The sequence below is a fragment of the Cherax quadricarinatus genome, chromosome 71 (assembly GCF_038502225.1).
Source record: "Cherax quadricarinatus isolate ZL_2023a chromosome 71, ASM3850222v1, whole genome shotgun sequence".
NCBI classification, from domain to species: Eukaryota; Metazoa; Arthropoda; class Malacostraca; order Decapoda; family Parastacidae; genus Cherax; species Cherax quadricarinatus.
Window position 1 is genome coordinate 15,904,928 of NC_091362.1, and position 21,492 is coordinate 15,926,419.

At 42.3% G+C, this 21,492-nt stretch overlaps 1 protein-coding gene across 2 annotated transcripts in view; it reads left to right on the plus strand.

Moving 5' to 3' along the window:
* The window catches only part of LOC128700334 (glutamate receptor ionotropic, delta-1-like), a 30,501-nt gene extending 13,776 nt beyond the window's left edge, over positions 1–16,725 (plus strand). The window contains exons 2-12 of one of the 2 annotated variants that reach the window (XM_070100057.1): positions 103–275; positions 1,232–1,381; positions 2,962–3,120; positions 4,771–4,865; positions 6,494–6,676; positions 7,057–7,283; positions 11,602–11,822; positions 13,155–13,281; positions 14,131–14,296; positions 14,887–15,067; positions 15,598–16,725. In XM_070100057.1, the coding sequence (XP_069956158.1) occupies positions 103–275; positions 1,232–1,381; positions 2,962–3,120; positions 4,771–4,865; positions 6,494–6,676; positions 7,057–7,283; positions 11,602–11,822; positions 13,155–13,281; positions 14,131–14,296; positions 14,887–15,067; positions 15,598–15,642 (1,727 nt within the window). In that variant the 3' untranslated portion in view covers positions 15,643–16,725. Of the gene's footprint in view, positions 1–102; positions 276–1,231; positions 1,382–2,958; positions 3,121–4,770; positions 4,866–6,493; positions 6,677–7,056; positions 7,284–11,601; positions 11,823–13,154; positions 13,282–14,130; positions 14,297–14,886; positions 15,068–15,597 lie in introns of both variants that reach the window. The other variant, XM_053793445.2, reaches the window with a different exon arrangement.
* The last annotated feature ends 4,767 nt before the right edge of the window (positions 16,726–21,492 follow it).

Below are 21,492 nucleotides of genomic sequence, written 5' to 3' on the forward strand. Positions count from 1 at the left end.
TCCAGAAGACACATTACAGCCAGCATCAAGACAATTTAATATTCCACAAACTCTAAACTCCCGCAGATTCAAGCAACCTCCCCCCTCACCTACTGCTTGCAGGGGTGTCGACCCCGGCGTGTCTGCTGAGCAGGGGTGGCCTACTGCTGAGGTTGTGGTCGGAGGGAAGGTTGAGCGGCACTACCCCATACAACATCCACCACCACAATACTCTGCTTAACCACAACAATTTCGTCCTTGTTTATGACAATCTCACGAAAGATATTCTGGATGAGGTGAGATTTATTTTATTTTATTATGTAATAATATAATTTGTGGTGTTGTTGCCGGTGATGATTTAAATATTCAAAATTTTCACGAATGAAATTAATAATAATAATATTATTATTATTTTATTACTATTTTAATTATTATTGTTTTTATTATAAGTAGTATTTTTAATTATAATTATTATTATTATTTTTATGAGGGAGCCATAATAGCGTAGGGAACACACAGCGCTTGGGTAAATGGGGAGTGATCAGGTTCGATCCAAGGAAGGGTTAGTCAGGTCAGTTCCTTGGATCAAGAGCCTCTCACCAGCATAAAGAAACCTCGCATGATGGGGTTCCACTTTAGTAGACGCAAATTCATTAACGACATGGGCGAAACGTCGCCAATAAGGGCCTCACATAACTACACTTGTGCGTCTTAACCATTGTGTTGGTATAATATTAAGTCCCATACGATCTTGCACCTTCGAGGCTTACTCCAATATGGAGTGAGTATCCAGGTTAGTTTTACAGTCCAATATAGATTGGGTATCCAGGCCGGTTTTACAGTCCAATATAGACTGGGTATCCAGGTCAGTCTTACAGTCCAATATAGACTGGGTATCCAGGCCAAGCTTATGGTCCGAAATGGACTGGGTATCGAGGCCAGTCTTAGGGTCTAAAATATGCCGACGACTCAAAATCGGGCTGGTAACAGCGCGGTCCAGATTAGGCATCCAGACCGAATACCAGTATGGTTGGTAATTAGGTTTAGATTAGGAGAAATTCGTCAGGAAAAAGGACAAGTTTTTCTTGACGCGGGTCCTCGTTATATGATAACCCTCCACTGGAGATTTTGGTCATCAGACCGACCCTTTCTGCTTGCTGCTTCCTAATGCACCAATTTAAAAATAGTGTGTCATATAATATGATGTTGTTAGTAGTGTACCTAGATTTTACGATTGTGTTGGCGTCCACAGGCGAGCGCCAATGGGGTGCTGGAGAGTAGTGCGTGGTTGGTGCTGCTGGACGAAACAAGAATAGATACTCTACTTAATCAAGCTAGCACCCTTAACCTCTTCATCGACTCTACCTTTCTCATAGCTACCTTCAGCACTTGCCAAGCCCAGGTGAGTCAGCTGAATTATTTACAGGTCAAAGTGTGTTGTGAAGGGTCAAAGAGGATCATTATGACTCGAATCTGAGCGTTATTGCGTCAAGGTGGGTTCTTGTTACAAGTACGTAAAACTGGAACACCGAGGGGCCAGAACATATTATTAGGGTTTAAGCCAGTCCCAATTTAGTTATGGTTAATCGAATATCAACCTCTCCTAGCGCTGAATTAACTACACGGGTATAATGTCCCATTTAAAACGTTGTCCCAGCAAAAGCTTGTATTTCCACAGCCATCCCTATGGATGTTACACCTCTACATCCACTTCTCAGGGTGTGTTGCTAGTCAGTGTTCTTCTAACTGCACTGCTGCATATCAAAGTGAATCACTGTGGCTCGCACAGCTATGCCTGGGGTCGAAATGTATAACTAGGTATATAAGATTATTTTAAGTGGGAATTATTTGTCATTATTAAGGCCCCTTTAATAATAATAAAAGATTCCTTATATATACAGTTAAACTTGCCTTACCTCCCAAAGATCAAACATCATTACTATGTAACTCCCTAAGATTTCATTGTTTATCCACGAATACGTTAATATTTGACAGACTGAGAATGCAGCCAGACTGTGGGATCGATTGCCGGTGTCCTCACCCTCACCAAAACATAATCATAAAATAAATTTTAATAAAATTAATAAAAAAAAGATTGACAGTGTGTGAAACTACGTCAGTACAGGTGAAGGCAGAATGCCTGATGTCCTGATATGATTTTAGTTGGTTATTTCAAGCAAGATATGACGCTGTTCAGTCATAATAGATCATCTTGCGTCCATAATGCCACTTTAAGACAAAAGTCAACACTTACAAACTGAGGTTAGCTACTACGCTTTGTGGACGAAAACCATAAATACAAATTTATCACACCGGTGTATTGCCATAAACAATGTTGTCAGTCAACACAAAGCATCTTACAAGTAACTGTAAATTGTGTACTGTGGTGTAATTTCCCAACTAACCATCAATTTGGAGAGTAAGATTTTATTTAAATTTTGCATATATATCAATTTTTTTCAATAACCTTGAGGGCCGGCAGACATTGTAAACACATAAAATAGAACATTATGTAAATCTGATTTATGGTAAACCAATAAGGTTAAACAATGTGACTTATTTCCATGGATAACTTTTTTTAATACCTGCTGCTAGAAGGTCGAAGAGTTGATCCATGGTTGATAGCTAACTACAACATGAAATTTCACTTAAGACTATGAAATTAAAGTAACAACTATGAAATTAAAGTAGCTAGAGACTCAAAGACAAATCTGAAATGGTTCTTTCAAATATTTAGAACAAAGATCAAGTTAAAAATAAGACCACTGAGAACTGGGGCTGGGCAGCTTACTGATAATGAGCAAGAAATGTATTTTCTATTTAATGGGTATTTCTTGTCAGTCTTTTCACAATAAAACTTAAATAATATCTCAGCAATTAATAACCATCCAGGTATCTTTCCTCCAGCAGGCGCACAGTTTATATCGCATAGAGCCATAGGGCAGAAGAACAATGACCACCCAGGTATCTTGCCTCCAGCAGGTGCAGAGTGTTTACCGTGTGGGGCCGAAGAGTGGGCTGGTGTTGGAGACTAGCGGAGAGTGGAGGCCGGCTAGTGGATACGTAGTCACTTCAACGCTCAACAAATATGACAGACGCAGCAACTTCCAAGGGTACCCAATGCATGGCGTTGGTGTAAAAGTATGTGATTTAACTTCAACTTCAAGCCTCCTATCAGCAAAATTTGCTGAGTGTTACACTCTTTCATTTACACAGTTTTATGCAATGTTTATTTCTCTTTTTATCCTTAACTCTTCTTATCCATATACTTACTACTCTTTGTATTTTATCTTCATTGCGAAAAAAGACATATGCAACTCTTTCTCCTTTACCTCTTCCAAATTTTATCAGTTAATTATTTTTTTTCTCTATCATCCACCCTTCTATAACCAGGAATCTCTGCTGTTATTCCTCCTGGTCTAATAACCACAAAATGTTTAATAATTGTTCAAAGACCTTTATCTGTAAGTTATGAGTTCACTGAATTTATGAGAGGAAGACTTCCAGCCTCTGTCTGGAAAGGTCATGACCCCTTCATGGACTGTGGACGAGATGCTGATTTAAGGTGTGGATCACATGTTTATGTTACGCCTTACCAACGAGGTGTGAGGCGAAGGAGGGATTTGAGGAGGGAGGAGGAAGGAACTCTAATTGTTTTTAAGGGATCAATTCGAGACGTGAGGAATGACACTTACTTTAACTCGCTTAGCATGTGAGAAGTACGGGGACTGATACTTCGCATCTCCAGTTACTTTTTATTTTCTCTGTTATTATTATTATTATTATTATCAATTTAATCGCTAAACCCGAAAGGGTTATATAGCACTACTAATAACCACCATATGTTTAATAATAATTCACAGACTTTCTGATTCACTAAACAAGTCATGGAACGAGTGAGGATTTGTCTGTGAAACCCTGCATTTGTGGTCACAGTGGTGGCCCATGCTAACCTCCCTATGTTGTATAGATGAATCTTATTATAAGCAGCTGGCCGATTGGTTAACGCACTGGCCTGGGGATCTAACCCCACCCGTTCCCTGATTCATTTAATAGATCTTTTATCTATAAGTCCAGAGTTCATTGAATTTATGAGTTGAAGCCAACATGGGTTCAGTGCTTATTAATTTCTAGTTATCTCCAATTTTGTTTATTATTCGTGACTTGATAATGGCAGAGGAGAGGCCGAAAAAAATAGTGGAAAGATTCATCTCCAATTTGTAGATTGGTTACGAATAATATTATTACTAGTATCACGGGGAAGCGCTAAACTAGTAAGGGTTCACACAGTATCCGACAATCGGGGAGATAATCAGATTTGATCTAAAGAAGGAAGGACAGGGCCAAGTCCTTGAATTAAGGCAACATTTTTGAGAAAAGTTATTTGTAAAGTAGTCACGACACAGGCAAATTTTCTGAACCTTATTAAGATACATTTCACTGAACATTTTTTTTTCACAAGACTAAACAAAGCCCCTGGAGAGAGAGAGCCATGACCTGTTGAGAGCTTCCTAATGCTGAACATGTGTCAAATTTCAACAACTGTGCGTGTCATATGCATTGTGTGATAACTAGGTAGTTATTGTTAGGTAATAGGACACATGTGCAACAAATGCATAAGAGTAAATTACCCTCTTTACGTTAAAGCGTAACCCAAAGCCTACTCGTCACCCCGACATGGAGCATATAAGGCGCAGGCTGATTTTCCAAGACTTTCTTTGGGGAAAAGGCGCGCCTTATATGTCGGAAAATACAGTATTAATAATAACAGTGACAACCTTTTCCCTTCAGGTGTTTGACTTCTTCTCCACCTTCCTACCGGATGATGGTATCACTGGTTACGTTGGTGACATTCTCACTATCCTTAAGAGAGCTCACAACTTCACGTAAGTATTTCTTAAGCATGTGGTTCGTACGTCGGTTTGCGTGCAGCCAGCAGTAGCAGCCTGGTTGATCAGGCCCTTATCCACAGCGAGACCTGGTCACAGACCAGGCCGCGGAGGCGTTGACCACCGGAACCCTCTCCTGGTATACTATGCAGGTATGAGTATACCTGGAGAGGATTTCGAGGGTCAACGCCCCCGCGGCCCGGTCTGTGACCAGGCCCCAGCCATCCAGTGAATACTCCCGTACAGTGGTTAAGATTAATAGCTCCTGGGCCTGCAGCTGAGAAGAGTTAATGAGCTTACATTACTCGCCAGATTTTATGATCATTATAAAAATTACGAATTCACACTTTCGATTATTGTAATAAGATAAACAATGTATACTTAAATGTACTCTGAGACCGGCGAAAAAGTTGTATGAATTTTTATGGGCCTGTTTTAGGTGTTGGAAAATAACAGGGAAAACCCACCTAGTGACTTTTTTTCCCACAAATAAACAATACTTTGGAGATGAAATTCTAGACGACATTTCTTTCAATCTTAGTCTAATATCTTGGACAGAATCATTATACTGGACAGAAACATTATACTGGACAGAAACATTATACTAGAAGCATTATACTGGACAGAAACATTATACTAGAAGCATTATACTGGACAGAAACATTATACTAGAAGCATTATACTGGACAGAAACATACTGGACAAACACTATATTGGACAGAAACACTATCCTGGACAGAAACATTATCCTTGAATGAAACATTATACTGGACAGAAACATTCTCCAGAATTTTCATTCAAAACTGTGGGTTATTTATGAATTATTTCAGCCATGACATTGAGATATTTTTTATCCTTCACTGAAAAATCTCTCGCACGTTCCTTAGCTAAGTGGTTGTAGCCTTGGACTTGATACTGTTAGGACACCGCTCCGACCCCCACCACTCCATACAAAATCTGTTACATTCACTATTTGGCGATTTTCCTGTTTCATCACACTAAACTAGAACATTTTCAATAAAACTTCCATAAGAACTTGTACTTTACGGTTACTAGGATTCTCCACTACTGTTTGTAACGAAGTATTGATGAATTGAGAAATTATAGATTCTCTGGTGGGCGAAATATTTCAATAAGATGTCAACGAACCGTACATTGGGTCTTATTAACATAGTTGTCTATACACAAATAACCCGCAGGTAGGAGAGAGGAGCTTATGACGATGTTACGGTCTGAGTTGGACCATAAACGAGTCACACTAACACGAAGGAGAGGGAGCCAGTATATATAGGAGGAGACAAGGACGTGTGTGGCTTGTAAATAGTCCAAGTCGGACCCAAACGTCGTCGTAAGTTTCTCTCTCCTATGTTCGGATTATTTGTGTATTGTTCCAGTCACGGTATTATGCTTTTTTGTTCTTCCTATTTGTCTTCATGACTCACGAAATCGTAATAACACGATTACCAACAAACCACGTTACCTGTGGGTTGTAAAGTTCCAGGTTTATGCAATGGCCTGGAGTTTTACCACTCGCCATGAGTTCTAACCTCACCCTTACCGTGGTTTGCTTCGTACTTGTGTGTTTACTCTACCCTTGATATACATTCTCCGCGTGTTCCCGGCAGGCTGAGTTACACCATCCTGGAGGGCTACGCCTACGGGAAGTTAGTCTCACCAACGAGCACTGAGTGGACAGGCATGGTCGGAGAACTGCAGAGAGGTCTTGCTGATCTCACTGTTTCCGAACTCTCCATTACTAAGGAGAGAAGTGATGTTATTGCCTACACCCAGCCCGTATATATAATCAGGTACTGCCTCATTGCTGACCCTCCTACTGGCACTGGCACTCTTGTTATCACTGTCAGTAGATGCTGTCACCTGTTACCAGATACTTTCACATCACAGTTGCTAGATTCTGTCATCCCACACTCACCAGATTCTCTCAGTTATCATACACTATGTATGATAATTGTACTTATGTGTACCTGTGCCTAAACATAAGCAGTTATTTAGCAAGAGGTTAAGAAAAAACAATTGTTATTTCCACATTCACGTGAGACATTAACATGCATTCAAAATTTTTATAATAGTTTGAAATTACCCAAAATATTTTTCTTAGCACTGATACCAATATTTCAAAGAAACAGTAACACAATTCTATCCCTGAGATTTTTTCTCCCACCTTCAGCCGAAGAATGTACGTATCAACGCAGAAAGATTTCCTCAAAACAATGCTGGCCTACGCTACCCCTATGGACACACTGGTGTATGTTTGTGTTTTCGCCTCCCTGGTTGCGATGGCCTTGGCTCTGCATCTCATAGAGCGTCTGAGGCTGTGGTTCCTTCCCTCGAGAGATGAGCCCGTGGGTTTGTCAGTGGCTGCCTGGTACATGGTGTCGGCACTCCTGCAGCAAGGTGAGCTCTTTTTTTTTTTTTTTTTTTTTTTTTACACAGGGTTTGACAAGGTTAAGGATCCCTAGCTTTATTGACAAGCTATTTACAGGGTAAGGATTCCTAACTTTATTGGCAAACTAAGAGCTGTTACCTACATCAGCTCATTTGAAAGCATTTTTATTGTTATGAGACATACAAGTAGGGAACAGGATGAAGTTGGAGCTATCTGTGGGCCAGCATTTTCATTTGATCAACTGACTTTATCTCGTTGACATCATTATGCTCTACGAATGTGTTCCATACTCGAGTCATCCTGGGTATATAGGATCTCAGATGGAGTGATGTTCTGGAGAAGGGTACAGCCAGAGTGAAGTTGCTGCTTTCTGCCCGTCTTGTGGCATAAAAGCTTGTTTCACGCTGTCCTCGAAGTGGATCCAAGTGTGGTACTTTGACAATATTGGCCTTGTACATAACAGTAACGCCATCCACATCCCTTCTATGTTGAAGGCTCTGCTGAAATGACAGATCTATCCCGGATGGGTCCAGGCGAGAGATGAGACGTCTTGCTCTGTTCTCTACTCTGTCAAGCAGTCGCAGATGAGAGGGGGGGGCAGGCAAACCAAGAAAGTGGAGCATACTCAAGGTGTGAGCGTACTTGTGCCTCGTACAGAATCTTGCAACCCCTACTGTCAAGTAGATGCGAGATACGGCGAAGTACTGTAAGCTTCCTGGCTGCCTTGTTTGCAAGATTTACAACATGGTTCTTCATGGTTAGTTTGGAGTCAAATTTCACCCCAAGGATATCAACTTCTTCTCCAGGTGCCAACACCCTCCCATTCATCCTTACTACTGCACCAGCATTACCATCATGGTGCCTAGAGACCATCATCATTTGCGTTTTCTCAGGTGCAAATGTTACTTGCCATCTATTTCCCCAAGCTGATATAGCTCTCAGCTGGTGATTGATGTAGCTTAGAGCAGCTGGCATTTCTTCTCTTGGATAAGTGAATGTCAGTGTACAGTCGTCTGCATATGCATGTGATTCTGGGATGAGATGAAGAAGGTCGTTGAAGTAGACATTCCATAACAATGGTCCCAGCACGCTTCCTTGTGGAACACTTGCCCCAATAGGATGTCTTGCTGATTCCGTTCCATTGAGAACTACACTTAGAGATCTACCATGAAGGTAATCACTGAGGAGACATAGCGTAGAGCCTGCAATTCCCAGTGCTTGAAGTTTTGCTAAGAGGCCCTGGTGCCACACCCGGTCGAAAGCGCCAGCAATGTCCAGTGCTATCACACAGCTGACTTTGGATTCATCCAGTGACTGGTGCCACTTAGTGAAGAGGTTTAACAACAGATCAGCAGCAGAGTAACCTTTCCTGAAGCCATACTGACGATCACAAAGTAGTGAGTGATAGTCAAAAAACTCTGTCATTTGTCTTGAGATTATTGTCTCAAGGATCTTACCAGTGATTGACAGGAGTGACACTGGTCTGTAGTTGCTGATTTCTGCCTGCTCTACTCTTCTTTTTGTGAACAGGGACTACATTTGCCTCTTTCCATAGAGAGGGCCATTTACACTGTACTAGGCAGTGCTGAAAGATGCGAGTTAGAGGTGCTGCTAGCTGGTCTGCACATCTCAGCAATCTTGGGCTCAACTTGTCTGGGCCCACAGCCTTTTCTTGGTCAAGCGATTTAAGAAGGAAATGCACCTCCTCCTGCCTTATTGTCACCACTGACAGTTTTGACACAGTTCTTGCAGCTAGCCAAGGAGGGTCCCTTGCTGGATCAGGAACTTGCATTTTGGTAGCAAAGTGTTCAGCAAAGAGGTCCGCCTTCTCTTGACTACTAGTAGAGGTGGTCCCATCCTGTCGATTTAGAGGTGGAATGAGTTCATCAGGCAGATAACCTTGTCTGTCCTTGACCAGGGACCACCAGGTTTTGGAGCCTACCCTGCCTGATGCTAGCTTTCTTTTAGTGTCCACCTCCCATTTAGCAATGGCCCACTTTTGAAAGTCACCCATATGCCTACAGGCTTGCCTGTGCAAGTTCCTGTTATAGGTGGTAGGATGTCTCTTATACCTTCGCCATGCTTTGTACTTAGCAGTAGCAGCCTCTCTACAACGAAAGCCAAACCAAGGCTGATCTGTAGGCTTCGTCACATATTGCCGGTGAGGAATGTGTTCTTGTTGTAGATTAAGGATGTGTCCAGTGAAGGCTTTCACTTGGTTGTCAACATCCCCTTGGAGAAGAGCATTCCAATCGGTGGTGGCGAGCTCAGAGCAAAGGGCTGGCCAATTACCTCTTTCCCATAGCCAGGTCGTGCGTGTGGACTCCTCACCTCGTTCTGTTGGGATCTTAAGTGTCGTAAAAGCAGCCTTGTGGTCAGACGATCCAACATAGCCGAGGAGTTGACAAGTGACTATGCCTTCTGCCAGATCACTCACTACTGGGTCAAGGGAGGAGCCAGAGATGTGAGTAGGGAAATCAACAAAGTTTGTCATGTCAAACACTGCAAGAAGGTCATCAAAGTCCCTCTGTATAAGGTGCTGGTTGAGGTCACCAACAATTATGATATGTTGACAGTTGTGTTGTAGCAGAAGGGAGTCAATATTTTCCATTAGGAAGTTGATGGGGTCTGCATGTTGCCACTGAGGTCTGTACATTGCACATGCTAGTATAGAGGTACTAGTGTTTATGCAGAGCTTGAAGAACATCATTTCAAGATGTGCAGGGGTGGCAACATCAATGTGCTGGGCATGAACACTTTTAGAGAAGCACACAGCAACACCTCCTCCTCTCTCTCTCTCCCCTCTCTCTCTCTCTCTCCCAACTGTAGCAAGTTGAGCTCTCTCTTTTCCACCTGCAGCAAGGTGAGCTCTCTCTCTCTCCCCACCTACAGCAAGGTGAGCTCTCTCTCCCACCTGCAGCAAGGTGAGCTCTCTCTCTCTCTCCCCCACCCGCAGCAAGGTGAGATCTCTCTCTCCCACCTGTAGCAAGGTGAGCTCTATCTCTCCCATCTGCAGCAAGGTGAGCTCTCTCTCTCTCTCTCCCACCTGTAGTAAGGTGAGTTTCTCTTTCCGACCTGCAGTAAGTGGGCCCCCTATCTCTCTCATTTCCCAATGCGAGTTCAATTTCTTGAGAGTAGAGCAGTAATTTCTCGTTAGTAAAACATTTAAGTTGGGTATTTACTACAAAAAAACAATAAAACATTCATGTAACTAGAGCCAGGAAGAAAGTACAAAACTAATAAATAATTTTCTTCGTAAAATAGCCGAATGACTCAGTTTTTAGCAAGCCACTAACCAGACTGACAGTCGAAGATCAAAATTAATTTTTTATGAGAGAGCTACAAAATTTGATTAACACAAGCCTATCCGATGTTTTCCTGACGCCAAATGACTTCGAACAGGCGATAAATGACATGCCCATGCACTCTGCCCCAGGGCCAGACTCATGGAACTCTGTGTTCATCAAGAACTGCAAGAAGCCCCTATCACGAGCCTTTTCCATCCTATGGAGAGGGAGCATGGACACGGGGGTCGTCCCTCAGTTACTAAAAACAACAGACATAGCCCCACTCCACAAAGGGGGCAGTAAAGCAATAGCAAAGAACTACAGACCAATAGCACTAACATCCCATATCATAAAAATCTTTGAAAGGGTCCTAAGAAGCAAGATCACCACCCATCTAGAAACCCATCAGTTACACAACCCAGGGCAACATGGGTTTAGAACAGGTCGCTCCTGTCTGTCTCAACTATTGGATCACTACGACAAGGTCCTAAATGCACTAGAAGACAAAAAGAATGCAGATGTAATATATACAGACTTTGCAAAAGCCTTCGACAAGTGTGACCATGGCGTAATAGCGCACAAAATGCGTGCTAAAGGAATAACAGGAAAAGTCGGTCGATGGATCTATAATTTCCTCACTAACAGAACACAGAGAGTAGTCGTCAACAGAGTAAAGTCCGAGGCAGCTACGGTGAAAAGCTCTGTTCCACAAGGCACAGTACTAGCTCCCATCTTGTTCCTCATCCTCATATCCGACATAGACAAGGATGTCAGCCACAGCACCGTGTCTTCCTTTGCAGATGACACCCGAATCTGCATGACAGTGTCTTCCATTGCAGACACTGCAAGGCTCCAGGCGGACATCAACCAAATCTTTCAGTGGGCTGCGGAAAATAATATGAAGTTCAACGATGAGAAATTTCAATTACTCAGATATGGTAAACATGAGGAAATTAAATCTTCATCAGAGTACAAAACAAATACCCAATTTTTTTTACATCTCGTGTTGGTGTTCCTGACTTGTGGTTGTGATCTGCAGGTTGCGACACTAGCCCTTCCAGCATAGCTGGCCGCATCATCTTCTGGGTGGGGTTTATGGTGCCTCTGATCGTATATTCATCCTACTCGGCCACGCTGGTGTCGAACCTGGCCGTCGAGAAGCCAGCGCCCCTTCCCTTTTCCAACCTTCTACAGCTGTCACGCCAGAAGAACTGGGATGCCGGCGTCAACAACAACGACCTGTTTCAAGTCACAGCTTCGGTGAGTAGCCTGAGGGCGAAACTTTGAGCTTGTCCACGAAACAGTGTTATAAAAACAAATTTATTCACTGACGTTACGATCTGTCCAATGTCCCTTAAACATACAATGAGCTGTGCTTATCAAAATTAAAAGCTTTATTAATAGCATGTGAATAGAGGAACACGGAAGTAGGTCTACTTGTCCATACTAGTACAAGTACTAGGCACTTTCCTACACATTTTCCACTTGCACCACAATGGTACATTCAGATACCTAATGCCCTGCAACATAGTGGTAGACACTCACACTTGTACCCCTGCAACACGATGGTACAATCTCAAACCTGTACCCCTGCAACACGATGGTACAATCTCAAACCTGTACCCTTGCAACACGATGGTATAGTACCACCCCTGTACCCCTGCAACACGATGGTACAGTCCCACCCCTGTACCCCTGCAACACGATGGTACAGTCCCACCCCAGTACCCCTGCAACACGATGGTACAATCTCAAACCTGTACCCTTGCAACACGATGGTATAGTACCACCCCTGTACCCCTGCAACACGATGGTACAGTCCCACCCCTGTAACATGATGGTACAGTCCCACCCCTGTACCCCTGCAACATGATGGTGCAGTCCCACTCCTGTACCCCTGCAACATGATGGTACAGTCCCACCCCTGTACCCCTGTAACATGATGGTACAGTCCCACTCCTGTACCCCTGCAACATGATGGTACAGTCCCACCCCTGTACCCCTGCAACATGATGGTACAGTCCCACCCCTGTACCCCTGCAACATGATGGTGCAGTCCCACTCCTGTACCCCTGCAACATGATGGTACAGTCCCACCCCTGTACCCCTGTAACATGATGGTACAGTCCCACTCCTGTACCCCTGCAACATGATGGTACAGTCCCACCCCTGTACCCCTGCAACATGATGGTACAGTCCCACCCCTGTACCCCTGCAACATGATGGTACAGTCTCACCCCTGTACCCCTGCAACACGATGGTACAGTCCCACCCCTGTAACACGATGGTACAGTCCCACCCCTGTACCCCTGCAACATGATGGTACAGTCCCACCCCTGTACCCATGCAACATGATGGTACAGTCCCACCCCTGTACCCCTGCAACATGATGGTACAGTCCCACCCCTGTACCCCTGCAACACGATGGTACAGTCCCACCCCTGCAACACAATGGTACAGTCCCACCCCTGTAAGATGATGGTACAGTCATACCCCTGTACCCCTGCAACACGATGACACATAAGTATTGACGCTCTTATTTTTATAATTATTTCTGAAACTAGAGGAAACGCCATGTTTGACATATTGCAGCAAACGTGTGTGGGGTCACCGGCGGAGGAATGTCGTGTGATGCGGGATGTGTGGAGCAACGTAGTGATGCGTAACCCTGGCAACATCGTCAACTCTTACAGCCAGGGACTCGAGAAGGTCCTTAACGGTAAGCCGTACCCGAGTGCAGCTGTGTAATTCTCGTGTTTACTTCAGTATCTTCATCACTTTGTCCTCAGTCTTTTTCTCTCTGTCCTGTTCTATATTCTCCACACCTATTTCAGTGACCTGGACTGTTCTTGCCTTTCTTTCTTTTCTTTTTTTTTTCTCAGGGAAGGTTCCTTGACGCTGGTGAGGGGCTCTTGATCTGGAGAACTTGATTTGTGTTCCAGTTCCCCAAATTGAGTCTGAATACCTTCCATCCCCCCATATGCACTGTATAATCCCTACGGGTTTAGCGCTTCCCATGATTAGTTAGTTTTTTTTTTTTCGTTTCCTACTTGTACTTTATTTAACTTCGCTTTCTTCTGTTGATAAATTAGACACATGTGCAAATCTTGGGTATCTTTATTGAGGAAACGTTTCGCCACACAGTGGCTTCATCAGTCCATACAAAGGAGAATCTTGAAAAGGAGGAGAATGAGGTAATCAGTCCCTCCTGTTCTTCAAGATTTTCCTTTGTATGGACTGATGAAGCCACTGTGTGGCGAAACGTTTCCTCAATAAAGATACCCAAGAGTTGCACATGTGTCTAATTTTTCAACGTGTCGGTTCTCTGAACCATTCATCTACAATTCTTGTTCTGTTCTTCCCTTTATAAGCTGTTTGCTTATGTTCTGTGTTCTCGCTCCATTACACAATTTCCATGGAATCCTCTCATAGTGAGAGATGACCAAACGTCAGAAGGTATATGTCTCTTGTACCTATAATCTTCACTTCTTCATATACCCTATGGTCTTCTAAACTTCACTGCTCAGTAATCTCTTCTCTAGCTAGTGACCGACGTGTTCCTTGCCAGGTAAATACGTCTTCATAGGCGTCGACGTTGCAACCAACTACTACATACGTCAGCTGGCGACCCAGGAGGCGTGTAGGGTGAAGGAGCTGCCTGGCAAGTACCTTATGGGTGGGGTCGCTATAGGTCTGCAGCACAACTCTCCCTTCAGGCGGATCTTCGACCATAGGTGCGTCTCCGACATGGTAGCGGCGCGTCGAGGTGCTAGGAGCAAGTTACATTTTAATCTAACCTGTCCTAAGGCACACCGACCCTAGCAGTAAATAGGTACCTAGGCGTTAAGCGTTAGTTGGCTGTTATGGGTGACATCTTAGTGGAAGGAGTGGTGGTGTACCTTAGAATTAAGCTAGGTAGTTGAGTCATGTGTTTTACTCAGTAACTCGCCAGGATTGTGTATCATTAAGGATATGATGCTACGTGGGTAACGTGTCTCGCGATTTACGGAAGGAAGATCAAGCCTCCACCTTTTTTTTCTCGTCCACCTTTTTTTTCCTCGTCCACCTCGCTATTCCAGTAAATAGCCCTCAAAGATTAAGCCCCCCTTCATAAAATAAATAAATTCTCATAATTCAGAAAGAAGAATTTAAATGTTGAGCCACAAGAAATCTCTTCCAGTTCTTTGAATGATTTAAGGTAATTGGTTCCCCCTAGAGGTACGGGAGAGAGAAAAAAAAAATCTTTGGATGATCCCCACCAGAAAAAGAACCATCGAAAAGTTCTCATTACTTACTCCTGTTTCTCTTGTGGTGTGACGGACAGTCTGCAGAGGATGAGAGAGGTGGGCCTGTTGAACCGTCTGGCTCTCACATGGCTGAAGACAGAACGCTCCTGTACCCCCGGCAACACAGTCTCTGCAAGTATGCTTGAACTCTCAGCTATGTTCATTCTTCTCATCATGGGACTGGCTGCTAGTCTTCTAGTCCTCGCTGCAGAACTTACGGTACGATCTCTTGTTTTTTCTTAGTAAAACATAAGGTATTGGATAAACCTTTTGATATTTTAGTTATAATTATTTATTATTATTTTACAATGGCCACGATTGCAAAGTTGAATTAGATTTAGCCTCGTTGTGTTTAATAGTGAAACATAATGGTACAATGAAATATGAGTCTGAGAAGAACTTGTCTAGTATGGACCAACTCGTGTTACTGTTTTTGTGGTCCAACTTGTCTCATCAGCAACCAATTGGCATAAGTTTGGTACATTATGTCTCTCTCGCACTGTTATAACTTCACAAAGCCTTTCACTCAACGAATATACGTGGTTCGTGAATCTTTCACTCAATGAATATATGTAGTCCATACATTATTCACTCAAGAGAATATACATAGTTAGGGTATTTTTCATTAAAAGCCTTTGACTTTAACTTTGCTACCTTAAAGGACTAGAATCAACACTTAGTGAAAACAAAATATTCGTAAACTGTTTAAATTCCACTTTCCATTGGATTTACATCGATCTTTCTTGCAGATTTCAAGATCTACGACACGGAATCCTACTAACAAAATGACTTGAAGACTGATTTACTTATCTCGTCTCGACTTACAGCATCATACAGTCATAATATGGAAAAAAGAAAATATTTCAGGCTAGTATTCCTATGCTGTATCAAAAATACTTAATACTTAGAACAAATATTAATTGGGCTATACATACGGGGTGATACGGTGATAAATGCTGAGTCACACTACCATTAAGGCGGAGTTAGTTAAATAAGAATTTGCAATTCCCAGTGAAGGGGGATCATGGCCACTATTCCTTGTATTTTTTTTTAATCCGTTTGCCTAACTAATGTTATCATGTGCAAAAGCATGGAAGTAACGGTAGCAAGTAGCAGTATAGTTCAGCATTTACAGTTACTATATTTCATAGGTATGCAGGGAGTAGAATGAATCTACAAGAGGAAAATATTTAGCTGTAATATTACAAACAAATGACCAACTCGTGTACAGATGCCATCACTGAGAATGTGTCGACGACCAAGTCAGGTTCTTGTACAGCTGTTGACGACGAAGCCAGGTTCTTACACAGCTGTCGACGACAAAACCAGGTTCTTGCACAGCTGTCGACGACAAAGCCAGGTTCTTACACAGCTGTCGACGACAAAACCAGGTTCTTGCACAGCTGTCGACGACGAAGCCAGGTTCTTACACAGATGTCGACGACAAAGCCAGGTTCTTACACAACTGTCGACGACAAAGCCAGGTTCTTACACAGCTGTCGACAACAAAACCAGGTTCTTGCACAGCTGTCGACGACGAAGCCAGGTTCTTACACAGCTGTCGACGACGAAGCCAGGTTCTTGCACTTTGTGCCATTACGATGGCAAACACTTCAGTTTCTACTGTATAAGCCCAGCTAATTCTTATGCCTAATTCAACATAGATGTCATAGTTCTTGCCTAGGGAGGTGGCAACAAGTGCAGTTGCAGCCCTGCCAGTAGACTCCTGCTGGAGGCTTCTTGGGAAGGGCTTTTATAAGATATTATATGACTACTCTGCACTCTGTTGACTAACGCCCACAGGATGGGTATGGGGTGTATAACAAAGATATTAAATTTTAACTATGTGTGTGGAAATTTAATTTTCCTAAATGTGGAGTATATAAATGTAAGTAGATGTAATTATGTGTTAAAAATAGTGCTGGATTTGACTATTGAGAAACTTCGAGTGTGGAAGGGGGGGGGGGGGAGGTGTCCAGCAGGGCGGAGTAATGCCGGGGGAGACGCCATAATTAACCTGTGTACACTGGTTGCTACAATTATCTGATTGAATCGGGCGTCATCGAGGCCATATTTGTGTATTTCGGTCTGGATTTGTAATTGGAACCTTTATTAATGTCCCCCGCTGAAAAATAGGGACAGGAAATTTACAAAACCACCATAATAGGGTGGTGAGAGTGGAAAGTGGATGACGCTGGTGACATGTCTACAGCACACCTTAATAAGTAACGCTTACCTATAATTTACAGTGGCTTTACGTTGGCCATCGTAATTTCTAGTTGTCTATGTAACGTTAGGGTGTGTTCCAATGGTGATATAAACTGTAAATGTTAACATAAATATCTTAATAATTGTATAATATTTTGGTCACCATATAAAATATTAATTACAGTTCTTACCTAGTCTCTATATTACTATTTCTTGAGTTAAAGTCCATAAAATATTATACGGTTCACATAATCTTAATTTCCAGTGTTACTGATTTTATTAAATTCCCGGCGAGAGTAGAAACATTGGACGTGTTTCCTTACACCGGTTGTCTATGTTCCCCATCAGTAAAATAGGTACCTGGGAGTTAGTCGGCTGGTGGGTCGCATCCTGGGACAAAACTGACCTAATCTGCCCGAAATGCTCTGCATAACAAGCGGCTTTCTATATAGTAGTATGTCATTGATGTCAGCTAGACCTGTATATCTTGTACATGTACTTGTAGAAATAAAGATATTATTATTATTATTATTAATTTAATATTGTGTCATGCTTTGTGTGAGTGTGGTTTGGGGTGAGTGGACATCGAGGGAGGTACAGTGTTGATGAGACCTGAAGTCCCACCTAGCTCTGAGGTACAATTAACATACGTGAGTATCATCTTAGTTACACCTAGCCCAAATTACATGCATGTTATAATTCAGGTTAATACCTGTACACCTTATGCAAGTAATTTCTCACATAAGCTGTTGATCCTTCATGAACCGGAAGTAATCAGTGAAAATTTTATTAATTTAATAAATAAATGACTTGACTGAAAGAAAAGGATTGTTGGGTTCACATATAATTGAAAATAATAAATATAATTAATGGTGTTTGTGTGGTAGATTATAGTTTCCACAATTAATTGAATCTGCATGCCCATATGGGGCTAGGATTATAATTGGCGTACACATCTTTAATATTGGTGTACATTTGTATAATCGCCATAATGCTATGCCAAACTGAATAATTGTTATCAATGCGACAAAGGAAATCATCATACTGTAATGTGTAAGGGTTTGTATAATGACAGTAATTACTCCATAGCCTGTACCTGGCTATGGAGTCATCTCCGAGTGTTGTGGTAGCGTGTACCTGACTTTGGAGTCATCTCCGGGTGTTGTGATAGCCTGTAACTGGCTATGGAGTCATCTTCGCTGTGCTAGCCTATATCTGCAGTACACAGATGAATTCAGTATCATTTCAGTATTCATTCAGTATCATTAAGCGATACATCACTTGTTTAAGATAGGATGACGGTGTGTTTGTCATTGTATCCTGGTGACTAAATTAGCACCGCCCCTGTGAACAAAGCAAAGATGAGCCTAATTCATTTTCATCACCCACTATGATCTGAAGACTAACAGAGGAGTGCTAATAGTATTTTTGTCTTCAACGGGCACTCAGAGTCTTCTCTAATGAACCCCCCTAAAGCTTGAACACAATTACCTAGAGAACAGCCTCTCAGTCCAAAGATTTCCTCGACACGTGATTTCCCCATTGCAAGCGTAAAGGAAGCGAGATGCGCCACAACGCCAAGAACCAGGACAAAACTATTAAGAGCTACATTACTACCAACAGGGGCCAGAGCAACACAGTATCTCTATGCTATTAAGATCATACGAGACTTGACAAAGACCTCAGGCCCACATCGAACCCAAGACTCATGTGGTTACTAGTATTTCCTGCGGACGATGTGACCTTTGTTACTTTTGTTTTTACTCAAATCAGTTTTAAAGCCCAGCCCTATATAAATTATACTACTACCCCACAGGATGCGACCCTCAAGAGTCGACTAACACCCACTAGGTGAACGGGACATCAGGTGTAAAGAAACGTGCTCAGTGTTTCCACCCGGGCTGGAGTGCGCTACCAACCGAGGCACGGGACACCTTTTCTATGTCAAGGAAACAGCCAGAAGCTTGTAATGTAAGATGGTGCTATGAGAATGCCGACAACTAGTACTTGATAAAAGTTGGAAACTTTGAGATAAAATTTCGCTTGCCAACTGACTTAAAAACGTTTGCTATGCAGACAGAATGTCATCAAGCCTGCTGCGCGGGGGAAACGCTGTGTATATAAAGTTTTCAATAACTGTTTGTCTCTCTTATCACCTAGAAGGTTACCTATTTACCTACAGCAACACAAACATGCCTGAAGAGTGGTGTGCAGCATCAAGAGAACGATAAAGTCAGGTGTAGATGCTTGGAAACGTCTACAATAAAACACAGAAACACCATCGAACAAAACAACGGGAAGTTCACTCTAGCGCTCTCTACAGAACGCATTGTTCTATAACGAAGGAAATCTTACATAGGTAGGTAGGGCTCTTGCTATATATGGTATAGGAAGAACCCTAATATAAGAGCCCCTTATAATCTCAATGCTCCTCACTCGCCTTTCTGACCTCGACGCTGTTACTCAATTTCCTTATGTACTTAAAGTTCACATGTGAGTGAAACGTTGTACTTTTCTTCTTTACAAGCTACCTGGGTACTAGTTCATTACTGCTTCTCTTGCTGCTGTTGTTGCATTTGTTGTTGCTGCTGCTGTAGCACTTGCTGCTTGCTGTAGTTGTTGCAGTTGTTGCTGTTGCTGTTGTAACACTTCCTCCTTCTCTTCCTGCTGCTGCTGCTCCAACTGTCGTTTCTGCTGATTTTCCTTCTGCTGATGATGTATTTAATGCTTGTGCTACAGCTGGTGGTACTGTATATATTGCTTTTGCTACAGAAGCTGCTGCTGCATCTGTTATCACTACTGCTGTATATGTTATCACTGCTGCAGCATCTGTTATCACTGCTGTTGTATCTGTTGCTCCTGCTGCTGCTACTTATTTTTTTATCTATCGTAAGCACACGAGCTGTGACTAGATCATAACATTTCAAAATTCTAATCAAATATTGATGTTTAAGGACACGAAAAGAATGTTTTTGTAGTTATGATCCCTTGCCAGTTTTACCTTGAAATATAAAGACACTGGTTCTTTGAACAGTGTTATTAAAGAATTTCGGGCAAAACACTTCATAACCTATAGATGGTGGAAGAAAAAAATTTATATCTTCGAAATAATCATTTCTTAAGCTACTTCCGGAATTTCTTATTGTTTTTATGAGCCTCTCTCTTTTTTTTTTTTTTTTTTTTTAGATGTACGGATTATTTGCTATTATTGGATTATCTTTCTTGCAATATGACCGAAGCAATCACAAAGTCTTCTAAACAATTTCATTGAAATAAATGTAGAGTAGATAAACTTAAACAAATACAATCTTCAGAGTAAATAAATTCGTAAAAAATTGTGCTATATATCAGTTGCAACGTAGCGCAGAAAACCACACGAGACACAACGCGAGCAATACTAAACATCCGAATTTGCATGACGTTGTTATCCATCGAAGACACTGCAAGACTCCAAGTGGACATCAACAAGTTTTTAAAGGGAGTGCGGAAGAGGATATGAAGTTCAATGAAGAGAAATTTCAATAACTCCGATATGGAAAACTCGAGGAAATTACAACTATATTGGGATATAAAACAAATTCCAGTCACACAATAGAGTAAACAACTAATGTGAAGGACCTGGGAGTGATAATGTCAGAGGATCTCACTTTCAAAGATCACAACAATGTATCTACCTCATCTGCTTGAAAAATGATAGGATGGATAATGAGAACCTTCAAAACTAAGGATGCCAAGCCCATGATGATTCTCTTCAAATCGCTTGTTCTCTCTAGGCTGGAATACTGCTGTACACTAACTGCCCCCTTCAGGGCAGTCGAAATTGCTGACCTGGAGAGTGTAGAAACAACTTTCACGGCACACATAAGTACAATAAAGCACCTAATTTACTGGGAACAATTAAAATCCCTTGATTTGTATTCCCTGAAATGCAGGCGAGAAAGATACATGATAATAGACACTTGGAAAACCCTAGAGACTAGTCCGAAATTTTCACACTCCCTACGAAAGCAAAAGACTCGGCAGGAGGAGGTGCAACATTCTCTCAATGAAAACCCCTCAAGGAAGGTTCCTTGATGTTGGTGAGGGGCTCTTGATTTAGGGAATTGGATCTGTGCTCCAGTTCCCCGAATTAAGCCTGAATGCCTTCCACATCCCCCCCAGGCGCTGTATAATCCTCCGGGTTTAGCGCTTCCCCCTTGATTATAATAATAATAATAATAATAATCTCAATGAAAAACAGGGGCGCCACTAGCACGATAAGAGACAACACAATAAGTGTCAGGGGCCCACAACTGTTCAACTGCCTCCTAGGATACATAAGGGGGATTACCAATAGACCCCTGGCTACCTTCAAGAAGGCACTGGACAGGCACCTAAAGTCAGTACCTCATCAGCCGGGCTGTGGTTCGTACGTCAGTTAGCGTGCGGCCAACAGT